The sequence below is a fragment of the Lissotriton vulgaris genome, chromosome 7 (assembly GCF_964263255.1).
Source record: "Lissotriton vulgaris chromosome 7, aLisVul1.2, whole genome shotgun sequence".
Classification (NCBI taxonomy): domain Eukaryota; kingdom Metazoa; phylum Chordata; class Amphibia; order Caudata; family Salamandridae; genus Lissotriton; species Lissotriton vulgaris.
The window spans coordinates 343068749-343082312 of record NC_141695.1 but is presented as its reverse complement, the minus strand read 5'-3'; the positions used below and the strand labels follow the sequence as shown (position 1 = coordinate 343082312).

Below are 13564 nucleotides of genomic sequence, written 5' to 3'. Positions count from 1 at the left end.
ATCCATGATTGAACAGGAGGAGGAGAGAGTGAGGTAGAGAGAAGAAGGGTTTCCGTTTTGAAGGAATTCAGAATTAGTTGATGAGTTCACATCCAATCTTGGATGGAGTTGAGAGTGGTGTTGAGGATTGAAATGTGTGCGGAGGACACCTTTAGGTAGATTTTGGTGTCATCAGCATATATGTGATAATGGATCCCTGACTTTTTTAGTAGATTTCTCAGCGGTTCCATTAAAGATTAAACAGGGTGGGCTTGAAGATTGAGCCTTGAGGGACAGCTTGTTGCACAGCCATTGATGTAGAGAGACAATTTTCTATTTTGATCATCTGTGATCTGTCTGAGAGGTAATATTCAAACCATTTGTTCACTGTGCCTTCAAAACCCATTCTTTAATTTAATGTGTTAAGAGAAGTTTTGTGATTAACAGTGTCGAAGGCTGCAGATAGGTCCAGAAGGATCAGGAGACATGACTCACCAGAGTCAAATACTTGCAGGACACTGTGGATCACTTGTAGTAGGGCTGCAGTCTTGAGTGAAGCTAGATTTGTCAAGGAGGTTGTTGTCCTTGATATGTTGGGAGAGTTGCTATGCTACACAACTTTCGGTAATTTTAGAAAGATAGAGAGGTTGGTGATAGGGTGGAAATTGTTGAGGTCATTCACATCAGCAGAGAGTTTCATTAGAAGTAGGGTAACCAGTCCTTCTTTTCAGGACAACAGAAAGGGACCCTTGGTTGAGGAAGATGTTAACCAGACTGGTCCTGTAGTGGGGCGTGTATATGTAGAAGTCAAAGGCAATGTCACTAGGGATTGGGTTGAGAGAATGGTTTGAAGGCTTTGTTTCCAGAATGCTTTTGAGAAGGTCATCTTCGCCGATGACGTCAATGTTCTGCCATGAGACTATGGATGGGAGGTCTTCATGGGGGTAGGATGAATGACACTATTTATAAGTGATTTAATTTTTTTATCAAGGAATAGTGCAAATTCTGCTGCTTTCTTGGGAGGGTTGTCAAGTTTGATGGTTGAGGAAGAGTTGCTGGTACATTTGATTAGGTCAAATAGCTTTTTGGGTCTGTTCTTGGTGGAGTTGAGGAGGGTTCTGAAACGAATCATTTTTTTTACCAAAGATGTGTTTGTGATATCACAATCTTGTATAATGTAGATTTGAGAGATTAATGGTGGAAGAAGATTGTCTTCATTGTTTCTCCATGTACCTCAACTACTTTCTTTCTTTCTTTATATATGCATTTATTGAACCATGGTGCAGAAGGAGTGCGCCATTTCTTTTTACTTTGTAGTGGAGCAACACTGTTAATCACGACTAAAAGACTAGTGAGACTTTGTGTGGTAAAATCATTAATGTCAGAGTTGGGGTTTAAGACTGGAAGTGTCCTCATAGCTGTGTTGCAGAGAATGTCAAGATCGATGTTTTAGGTGTTGCGGAACCAGGTAGTAATCCTCTTAGGTTGGCCAAGGATTACAGAATGTGATAAGTACAGTGAGATGGGTATGAGGAAGTGGTCAGATCAGTCTACTGGTATACAATCAACAACAGTTAGCATATCTTCTTTGGAGATAATACGGTCAAGCGTGGAGCCCTTGGAGTGTGTTGGTTTTCATGCTATGTTGAATGCAATCAGTTCCTACGAGTAATGTGGCAACCCTGTTTGCAGCTGAATCATCCAAAATGCCCCAGTGTAGATGAAGAGCCTACATTAAAGGTCTGTTTGTCGCTTTGGGAGTATTGGTCACTAGCAAAGTCAGTGAATTCCTCTGTGAAGGCGGAGCAGTCACCAGACTGGTGATAAATGGCATGAAACCTGAGAGGGAAGTTGTGCTGTACTTGAAGCTCCAGAGAAACACTTTCGAAAGTGCGGAAAGAGCTGCTGGGAAAATCTTTGAATTGAAGGGAGTTTTTAAAGATAATTGCCACGATACCCCAACTTTATCCACTCTATCATTTCTGATAATGGAATAGTCTGCGAGGAGTAGAAGATCGAAAGTAGTATGAGAGGTGTCGTTTAACCAGGTCTCATTGAGGAATAGTATATCAAGATTGTAAAGATTGATGATATCTGAAATGTCCAGCTTGTGTTTATTTTCATATCAACAGTTGTGAAGCAAACAGCCCAGCTCTGATATGACTGTTTTGCTGAAGGGGATATCAGGGCTTTTAGGTCTGATTGGGATAATGTTCCTGAATTTTGGTGCCTGGGTTGAAAATGTCGGTTTGGTTCGGGCCAGGGAGATGGTTGGTATAGTGCAATGATTAGTGTTGGCTGGAGAGGAAAAGGTGTGGGTGTTAGAAGTATTATAGCTAGCCAAAAAATTAGAAATGTCTGTGGGGACTGATTGTGTGTAACTTTTTTGGGGCGTGGGAGAAGGGTACTCCTCGGGATAAGGAGTTTGGGGTAATGGGTACTCACCAGGGAAAATAGGGTGTTGGGAAAGAGGATACTTTAGAACTTAGGTGGGATACGGTAGCTTCAAGCTGGGACATTGAGGATATGAGATGTCCTAGTTTATTTTCTAAGGAAAGCAGAGCTGAGCACGGAATGTTATGTTGCTCGATGTGTTCAGAAGGGAGTTCAACTTGAGAGGGAGAGCATGGAGGGGGGAAGAAGGTGTGCTGGGGTATAGGATTATAGAGTGGAGGGAGACTCGTCAAGTGGTGTTGATTGGTGGTGATTGTGGGTGAGGTCTGTGGTGGGAGGACAGTACGTGGGGAGGGGATAGAAGGAAGTCACTGAATGGTAGGGGGTTTTGGGGGATAAAGAGAGAAGGGGTCGGAGAGGGCAAGTGGGCTGGGCAAAATGAGGGCCGGATACATGCATGATGAGGAAAATTAACCCAGAGGGTAGATGTAGAAAGTGTACAGTTCTTCTAGGCTAGAGGAAGGGGTAGGGGAGAGGTTGCCATAGGAGGATAATGAGTTGAGTAGCAGTCCTGTAATGAGGAGTGGGGTGAAGAGAGATTCGTGGGGTTTACAAAGGATTCACGTTAAAGGGAGATGAAGCAGAGGAAGAAGGGTGGGGTGGATAAGAATTGCAAGCGTATGGTGGAGAAGTCGCTCTGTGAGCTGAGAAGTCTGGCTGTTGGAAAACATTGATTAGATAAAGGGGTGATAAAACTGGTAGGGGGGAGATTTCTTCGGAGTCCCAAGAAGGTACGGAGGGGTATATGAGAGTGCTGGCCATTGGCTGGGCTGGTGTGTTGAGGATAATGTCCCAGTTGGAGAGAGAGAGATTGGGAGGAGGGGAAACAGGGGTGAAGGAGGAGATCGGATCTGCCAGGAGGGAGGCCTGTTCCTCTTGGGAGAGCTGCCTTCTGGTGTCCTGGTGGATAGGGGGAGGCTAGACTGAATTGAAGGAGTAGTCGATTGGAGAGTCAGAAGGGATCGAAGTGCCAGGGATGGTGAACAGGGATGGAACTAGATGGTCCACATAGGCAGTCCCTAGCAGTTGGTGCCAGACTACTTATGAGCAGTGGGGTAAAAGGTGCCACTCACCCTAACACAAACAGGAAATTAACCCCTCTATTGGGGTGGAAAAGACAACAATATTCAGGGCACAGTGGGCACCTCACAATCCTGCATGTGGTGATATGGCACATGCTGCACACCTTTAAAACCAGGAGACAAAGTGTCTTTTCATCTAGGTCAAAAGTCCCCAAACTATGGGCGCGCCCCCTGGGGTCCATGCTTGAATTCCCAGGGGACCATAAATGCCTCAGCAATACTTGTAAATTATGATGGCCTGGAAGGCACATTTCCAGGCTGTCTTCTTTTGCATGCAGAGTTAAAGTGCATAAAAACAATAATGAAACTGGGCTACTGAGTGCCGGCGGGTTGATCAGTGAGTTTGGTGACAGGATCAAAGACATGGCTAAAATGAACAACATTTCTATGACTATTTTATTGTTTAAGGACACACCTTAAATGAAAAATAAGAGCAAGTTAATCTTATCCATGGGAAAAGCTGTCTTGTTTTAGGAAACCCCACTTGATTAATGTGATTGCGGCAGATCTCTGAATGTGTAACCAAAGAGCCACTGAATTGAATCTTGGTTGGCGCAGTGTCTTGATAGAACAGAGGAGAGGTGATATGTGGGGACACATTCTTTCTTTACAAATGGACACAGACAGCTTCATCAGAGAGATGCGACAGGGAAGAGGATGAGATAAAGGGGCTCACTGTTTATTAAAAAAAATAAACACCACCACCATCAGTGCAGCAGGTGCAACACAGGTGGCTTTGCACCCCAAATAGGACTGCCTTGCTACCAAAAATGGGAGTGGGAGCTCATTTTCCTTGCTACCATTAGGATTCCGCTCACCCTTGCTGTTCGGGGAACAGGACCCAAGTAACAGGGAGGTGAGATGTGATGCTTTATCTTTTTATTTTTTACATAAGGCAAGATGCTGCCACCCCCAGCCGACAACATATTAACAAGGGGTTTGTGGTCAGTCCTCAACGTGAATTTAGTACCCCAAATAAATTGTCGAAAATGCTGAGTAGCCCAAGTGCAAGCAAGGAGTTCCTTTTCTATTGTAGAGTAATTAAACTCGGCATCTCTCAGGGTCCTAGAAGCATAGGAAACAACATATTCACCAAAACGATCTCTTTGCATCAAAACAGCACCAAGTCCAACATTGCTGGCATCTACGCATACAATGCAATCTTTCTGAACAGAGAAGGGTTTGAGGAAAGGGGCATTAACAATTTTGCTTTTCAACAAATCAAAGGAGGTTTGCTGTTCTGTACCCCAAACAAACTTGGCTTGTTTCTTTAACAAAGAGCGTAATGGATGTACAATGGTAGAATAGTCTTTCACAAATTTTCCATAGAATTCGGTAAGGCCTAAGAAGGATAATAGTTGTTCCTTCGAAAGGGGGGTAGGAGCATCAGTGATACTTTTAACATGATTTAGTTTGGGTTTTATGCCATCACAGGAGATCTCATGCCCTAGATATTCAACTTTAGATTGTCGGAATTTGCATTTGTTGAACTTTAGAGTGAGACCTTTCTTCTGCACATTGGATAATACACAATGCAAATTATGATCATGTTCCTCGACATCAACACCAAAGATTAAAATATCGTCTTGGAACGCAATAGCCCCTTTACAATTAAGAAGAACCTCTTTCATCAGGCGTTGGAACACAGAAGCAGCACTTGCGAGACCGAAAGGCATGCGTAAATACTGGAACATGCCTTCCGGAGTGACAAAGGCTGTGAGTTTCTTCGAATCTTGGTGTAACTCCACCTGATGATAGGCGCTAGCTAAATCGATGGTTGAGAAGACCGTAGCACCAGTGAGAGAGGAAATTAACTCGTGAATATTGGGAAGGGGATGCTTGTCTACCCAGATCTCCTTATTCAGGCTGCGGAGATCCACACATAGACGAAGCTCGCCAGAACTTTTGAGTGATAAAACAATGGGGGAAACCCAAGGGGAGGATTCTATGGGTTCAATAATTTGTTTGGATACAAGATCACTCAAAATGTCTTTTAACTTCTCCCGATAGGCCAGTGGAACATTCCTGACCCTGTGTCTAACAGGCATGGCATTGTCATTAAGCATAATTTTATGCTGAAAACCAACAAACTTACCTAAAGTGTCTTTAAAAACATCAGGAAAACATTTTTTTGTATTCTCTACAAACAAAGAATTATCTTCAGCATCGCAGATACTTAAAACATAGGGTTCTCCCAAGTAGACTGGAGGATTTGCATTGGGATCAAGTTTAATGCCGAGAAGGCGTTGATGTGGCCAACTAAAAATTGCAACACCCTTGGTGGCGACATAAACTTTCCCTTTAGCAAAGCGATCAGCAACTTGAAAATCAGCCCAGAAGAAACCTTCAATATTTATTCTCTTACCAGTATAACCCCCAGGAGATATGTCTGAGGTTAATAATTTCCTATCCCCCCAGAGACTTTTAAATAGATTCAAACCAATGATGGAATACCATGAACAAGAGTCCATCATTAAAAGGATAGGCTGGTTATCAACTAGAATAGTGAAAGAAGGAAATTCTTTTTCTTCTGAGTCATCAACAGATAGAATGCAGTTAAAGCTTTGTAAGACTTCTTCTTCTTCTTGGGAGATGTAATTGACTCTTTGGGAAGAACGACAGACGTTAGAAAAATGTCCTTTTCTTTTACATTTTACACATACTCTATCCCAAGCTGGACATCCTCTATAATTTCCAACATGGTTAGAGCTACCGCACCTGTAACAGTAAACATTTTTCCTGTAGGAGAATTTATTTTCAGCAATAGTTTTATTCTCAACTACTTTCTTCTCATTGTCTTTTTTGGGAAATGACCTGTTGGAACTGGATGAAGGATTGTGATTTCTTACTAAAGAGACTTCAGTTTCAGTGATTTGAGGCTTAGGTGGTTGACCTCTGATTTCTGAAACAAATAATTCGGATTGTTCAATACCTTTGGCAATATTGATGACAGAGCTTAAAGAGGATTCTGTGCCTAACCAGAGTCTTTCTTGGATTTTCTTACTCTTGGTGCGCATCATAATTTGATCTCTGAGCACTTGTTCGTAAGAAATGGTTTCAAAGGCACAAGAACAAGCTAGAGATCTTAAAGCCGAAACATAATCCTCAATGGATTCATCCTGTTTTTGAATTCGGGAATAAAATTTAAAACGTTCCATAACTGTATTAATCTTTCTTCCAAAACGAATTTTCATTTGTGCACATGCTTTTTCAAAAACATCTAAGTCTCCAGCATCATCAAGTGATGGGAGATTGTCAAATTCTTTGATGCCAGCTCCACCAAGACAGTGTCTGAGAAGAGCTAATTTGCGTTTAGCGGAACACCCATCTTTCTCCAACACCTCAACATAGGCTAAAAACATTGGATGCCATAGGTCCCATTCAATATTAGGATCACCAGCAGTTTGTAAAAAATGAGGTGGCGCAGCGATGTTAGACATGTTCAAATAGTTTTTTATAACAGTCTTGAGAAACGATGGCAAAATAAATGCAAGAAGAGAAAAAAACAAAAAAAATGAAGTAAGGTTATATTTCAGTACCTTAGTGTTAATGAACTGCAGGGAACTGAATCCGCTTGAAAAACGAGGCAAAACAAAGAAGATATGAGGAAAAGAAGATCGTCTTCGTGTGTACAGCTTTCCGATGTAGAAAGTAAACAAACAAAATGGCGGCCGGCACGTCGTGACGTCAGACGTCAAGGTTGAAGGTGATACCCACAGTGCAGCGCGTTACCCACAATGCAGCGCGTTCCGGGGGATCGGAGAACGAAGATGGAAGCTTAGGATGTTGCTAGGCGCTTCTGAGCTGCCTAGATGCTGCGGGTGCATGCCGGGCGGGTGCAGAGATTCCACGCAATTTAAAAGATGCGTGTAACGGAATCCAATACCCGGTAAGAGCAAAAAGCGCTAACATGAAGAAATAATCGTAAAACTCACGAGTCGCTTCCTTGCATCGGGAACAGGCACTGTTAAAACGCAAATCCAGCGGTGTAGAACTGTAGGCAGGGAGCAAATTTCCATAGAAGAGAGTGAACGTTGTCATAAAAAGAAGTCTTTTGTTGAAAATTGTAGCTGTAGTTACCCAGTCGTCGCCAGAAATTATGTAGTAATTCAATCCAAACGCAGGTTCTGAGTTACAGCTTTTAATGTAGAAATGACAACTTGACATCCACAAGAATGAACAGGCAGTTAACACAGGAGCAGCTCACAGCAGAATGAGCTCAAGCCACAGTAGCATTCTAAGTGACATCAAAGATTCTAGAAATGACATCAAATAGGAATACTACAGGGACTTATTTTTTCAACAAAGGGTAGAGACGACCGCCCTCTTCTCAAGGAGTAGCTATAATTAGTAAAGAAGGTGCATTGACACTGGTACCCAAGGGTCTGAGTGGGCCATTGCATCACAATTATGACTGTCCTACTTTCAAAAGGGGCGTGGGGGCTCATTTTCCTTACTAGGATTATGGGATTACTAGGATGGGATGGATTACTAGGATTTTGCACCCTCACTGCAAAAAGGGGCAACATGCCAGAGGTCATTTTTTTATGAAAGTGACAGAGAGCCTGTTTTAAGATTGGAGTGAGGACTAGGAATGGTGGGCAAAGTCTGTCCTAAGTTTGTCTTAGGTTTGTCTTAAGACTGTCTTAAGTCTGTCTTAAATCAAACTTCAGACAAAATCTTAACTTTACTACTACTAAAAGCCTTCTGTGAATACCAAAAGTTGTAGGACAGACTTAAGACAGACTTAAGACAAAATCCTAACTTTACTACTACTAAATGCCTTCTGTGAATACCAAAAGTAGTAAGTTTAGGATTTTGTCTTAAGTTCTGTGAATCTGGCCCATGGATTACAGCACAACCGTCACTGGGTCTGCAACACTGCCAGTCCACTTTTCAATTTTGACTGTATCAGCCTGTTGCTCTTGGTGGCTGGGCAATCTGCATGAGTTTGGAGGCTCACTGCTAGTGTGGGTGGGTCACATGACATCAGGATCCATTTTTGTTTTCAAGTTGCAGTGGATGTGAATGTGAGTTCAGGAATCCAAGAATGGTGGAAAATATTAGCAATTTAGTTTCAATACAATTTTAAAAGAGGTATGTTTTTAGATTATTTTTAAATATCACCAGTGAAGGATTTAGGCACACTGCAACCATTGGACTATTCTGGTTCAAGGTTTTAGATTTTTTTTTATTTTAGGGTTCCTACGAGTGACTATATAAGAGCTCCTCAAACTTCTAGATACCTTCATGAAAATGTGACGCAGTGCAACGCAATCCTTTCATATATCGGCCCCTAATCTTGCCAGCCACATAGCAGGTCCAAGCACAGGCAAAGCCTTACGAGCAGGGCAGACTACTTAAAAACAGGTCCTATCCTCTGAGAATGAATTTTATGAGTGCAGAGGTGGCCATGGAGAGGGCGATAAAAGAGCGTTGCCACTACGCCGTTAACGATACTACAGCATGTGTGAGTGCAAGGGATTGCCGGGGGACCTTTAGTTAGAATTTAGGCCTGGTTAGGGGCACACTTCACCATGAATCAACTGTTTCCACGAGCCCACAGGGTAGCCTTCAACCCCTCCCCTTATATATGCCACCCCCAAGAACATGAACCTACCGGAGTAGTGATGGTTTCTGGAGTCTGTAGGGTATAAGAAGGAGAAGAGAAGTGAGTTGCTTAAACTTTTGGTTGGTTAACAGTTCATAACACATTTCAACTTCTTAAACTTCTGCCACAATTTAACACACATTTAAGAAAACTGGATAGGCACGGGGTGGCTAGAGGTGTTTACATGTGTGTAGTTACCCGCAACTTTCTGAAGCAGTCTCTACATCACGGATGGTGTAAAGTCTACAGAAAGTGGTTGTTAGAAGTAGATCCAAATATATCTAAAAAACTGAACAGCACGAGTTTAATTGAAGAACAGTTATACTGCATTATTTAGTTGCCGGGTACCTTTCCATATCCCTTGTAATAGACCTTGGTGGTCTGATTGCATTGTTTATATAGCGCTTCATGTCCCTGGTGAAGTTGCACAGCACTTTGGGGTGGGTTTAATGATGGGTTCCTGGGTGTCCTTCATAGGGTATTGCTGGGAAGATGTTCTATGTAGTTTGTCCCTTCTGGGCGACATTGGGTGAGGTCTATCAGTGGTGATTGGCATCTGAAGGATAAAGTGGGCGTTGTGATGGCTATGTCAATGAAAAGAAGGTCCAGACATGGATATTGAGTTACCAGGGCAATACAGGTGAACTCAGTTTGAGGGTGGTCCTCCTTCACCTAACGATGTACCAATTGTAGGTAAGATAAACAGGGGGTTGAGATGTGGTAGCATGCAGTAGGGGTGGTTAAAGCCATGGGGCCAATATTTCACTGGCTGAGGAGAATACATCTCAGATTCAAATTGCTACACCTGAAAGGCCCAGCGCAAGATTCAATGAGTGAAAGCACTTAGCAATAAGGTATGTTAAGGAAGTAGAGACAGGTTTATAACTGTTAGCCACACAATCATGGGGTGGGAGCTATAAAAAAAAATCAGGAAAATGCTCTTTTACTTGTTTGGGACTTTTTTAAAATTATGAATGCTTTTAGCTTGGACTATACCGAAATGTTTTGTAGCTTATAACTTTTTTTTTTATGTATATGGACGTGGGAAATCTGGACAGAACCAAGTGTGTAACAGACATTTTTCAACCACCAGAAAAAATATTTGAGCAGCTTACCGTCAATGGTTCTGAAAGACAAACACAGAGAAAAAAAGCATTAGTGCATCCTTCTCAAATGTAGAACAACTACAGAAAACAAATAGGTCATTCTACAAACTAGCAAACTGCGTGTGATGCAAAGTACAAAGTGCAGCGCCCTCTTTCTCCTCTGTGTGTCTGCTCACTTCCAACCCCTAACTATGATGTTTTTCAAAAGACAAATGTGTGTGGGATGAGAAGGCGAATAGTAGGTTTTTCACTTGAAAAGAGTAAGGCTTAATCCTAAAAGACGACAGCCTGCTGCACAGCGTGATACCAAACGCCACCGCCTTGAGCCACTAAATTGCATTAAATGCAGTTAATCCCTGCATCTATTCATCCACCCAGCCATCAATCCGCCCGTAGCATACATCGATCAGTTCATGCACTTACCTGTCTCTCCCTATATCTACCCTCCTTCCATACCCTCGTCCGTCCACCCATCAATGCATCCATTTGTCAGTTCATCTAAATATTCGCCAGTCCTTCTGTTCATTAATCCGTCTATATATCCCCTATCGATTTATTCATCAGTCCATAAATCCCCCTGCCAATCGCCCGTTCATAAGTCAATCCATCCATCACTTGTCCGCCTATCAATGAAGATAAATAAATAAGAAAGAAAGAGGGTGTGAGTACGAAAGGTGAGGATGTGAAATAGGACTAGTACTAGGAAAGCTGCAGAGGCCGTGCTAGATAGTTTTTGCAATAACAATTGGTTCCCCTGGTTCCATCCAAAGTTAGTATTCTGTAGAACCTTTCCATTAGATGTCACGTGCTTCTTATGAATGGCTACACCAGAGCACTTTGAACAAAAGGCACCCAGTCCTACTAATTGCAGCTGGCACAGGGTCTCCACACAGAGGCCTCAAAAGTCAAAACACGGGTCGCCAACCAAAGTCTGGAACCCAAGGCCGCGCCTTGCAGTGGACACTGTGGTTAGTACAGAGGTTCCACGGGTCAGCTACAGGATGCTTCCGCCAGCACTGCTAGCACAGTTCATCGGTCACAGCAAAGGTATCTGTGTACTACCAACTTCTTCAACGGAAGAAGGTCTGAGAGTCTGTGGCCCACTCCCTGCTTTCTGATGCTCTAACTCCTTCCAGTGCACGGGAGAGGTTCTGGCCACAGAGGAGGTCTACACAGCTTGAAAGAAAATCACAGCCGCCCACGGCACAAAAAAAAGGGGCGCCTCCTCTTCAACCAAATGGGGTGGGTTTAAGGTCAACCGAAACCAAAAATGTCTCTCCTTGGATCTGTTGTGTTACTGGGCGCCGTGAGCAGAATTTGATTCAAGGGATCACATTGCTCATGGTCACTCCTCGGGTTGCTTTTTAGGGTGCACGGTGGAGTGAAGTACATCCGAGCTATAGTTGCACCCGCTACAATTGCAAGCCCTCAGGACCCCCCCCCCCCACGCAGGAGTCCAGTGACTGCTCAGGTGTCGTCTTCACAAATGAAGGGATCAGACTAGGACAGAGGCTGGAAGTTCACAAGTATCATGTAAACCAGTGACCATTTTGTTAACATGTTTAGGTATTTCATTTCATCCTTCATCTGGACTACTTTCTTTCTACTCTTTTTATATTCTCGTGAGGAAAAGAGACTCCCACAGGGGGTTGACCTGACCACCTGAAAGGAAGGCAGAACGCGCCTGGACATCAGATGCAATCTGTTGTACAGCCCTCTGCCCCTCTTCAGCCTCATGGGGTGCTGTGTCCCCTCAATCCCTGATTTCCCCAGCAATGCTTACCCCTCTACTCAGAAAGCTCCACACGAGGGTGTGTGGCACACACTACTGTTGGGTTGTGGTTGCATCACCGAGGGCATTGTGCAACCTTCTGAAGATGACAACCTCGCAAGAGGAGAGGACACATGACCAGCCTTCAGCAAAGAAACTGCTCAGACCTTCTCTCTGGTGCCTTCGACGTTGCCTGCACACACAGGACTTCATCAGGGGTAAACTAATAATCCAATATCTACAGAAACAGAGCTGTACAAACAACTGAATAAAAAAACCTTATGTCCGGCCGCTGCAGGTAAGAGTGGTGGGGCCAGGTGAGGGGGGATTCCGAGAGACAACCATGAGGGGAAATTAAATAAATAATTCATTTTCCCTCGTAGTTGTCTCTCGTAATCTCCCCTCACCGCCCGCCGCTCTTACCTGCAGCAATCGTGGCTGCTTATGTCATTGCATGTTTCTGGGATACTTTGTTAAATGTTCGATTAAGAAACCTCTAACATAGAATATTTTGCCCGCAAACTAAGAAATAAATGAAAAGATAGCAGTTTCCATGCTGTCTGTCTAGACAATGAGATTCACTCGCGCCAATCTTGAGTGCTTCTTTTCATTCCCAACAAAAGTGGGGCAAAATTCAATGGCTGGGTGCTGGCTTTTGTGTGTGGTATCCCCTCCAAAGCAGGGCGACTAGCTGTCAGTTTTCCTCCGTGCCCCTGTAATCGCTACTTTTCTAGTGCCCACTTCAGCTCACCGAGCCTCCTTTAGGGCACTAAAAAGTACTTACCAAATTCGTACTCTAGAAACCAGTGCTTTTCTGGTGTACTTACTACACTCGTACTCTTGACTGAAGGGCATTTCTGGTGCACTTACCACACTCGTACTCTGGACTGAATGTCCTTTCTGGTGCGCTTACCAGACTCGTACTCTGGGCTGAAGGTCCTTTCTAGTGTGCTTACCACTCTCGTACTCTGGACTGAAGGTCCTTTCTGGTGCGCTTTCCACACTCGTACTCTGGACTGAATGTCCTTTCTGGTGCGCTTACCAGACTCGTACTCTGGACTGAAGGTCCTTTCTGGTGCGCTTACCACACTCGTACTCTGGACTGAAGGTCCTTTCTAGTGTGTTACCACTCTCGTACTCTGGACTGAAGGTCCTTTCTGGTGCGCTTTCCACATTCGTACTCTGGACTGAAGGTCCTTTCAGGTGCGCTAACCACACCCATACTCTGGACTGAAGGATGTTTCTGGTGCTCTTTCCACACTCGTACTCTGGACTGAAGGTCCTTTCTGGTGCGCTTACCAGACTCGTACTCTGGACTGAAGGGCATTTCTGGTGAATTTATCACACTCGTACTCTGGACTAAAGGTCCTTTCTGGTGCACTTACCACTCTCGTACTCTGGACTGAAGGTTCTTTCTGGTGCACTTACCACAATCGCACTCTGTACTGAAGGGCATTTCTGGTGAAGTTATCATACTCGTACTCTGGACTGAAGGTCCTTTCTGGTGCGCTTACCACTCTCGTACTCTGGACTGAAGGGCATTTCTGGTGAATTTATCACA

At 43.7% G+C, this 13564-nt stretch overlaps 1 protein-coding gene across 1 annotated transcript in view; it reads right to left on the bottom strand.

Moving 5' to 3' along the window:
* LOC147701547 (uncharacterized) overlaps positions 1-13564 on the bottom strand; it is a 116651-nt gene that overhangs the window by 102419 nt on the left and 668 nt on the right. Inside the window, exons 2-3 of the mRNA XM_086929352.1 lie at positions 10242-10252; positions 9136-9159 (exon numbers count right to left, since the gene is read on the bottom strand). Coding sequence (XP_086785478.1) covers positions 9136-9159; positions 10242-10252 — 35 coding nt within the window. The remainder of the gene's footprint in view (positions 1-9135; positions 9160-10241; positions 10253-13564) is intronic.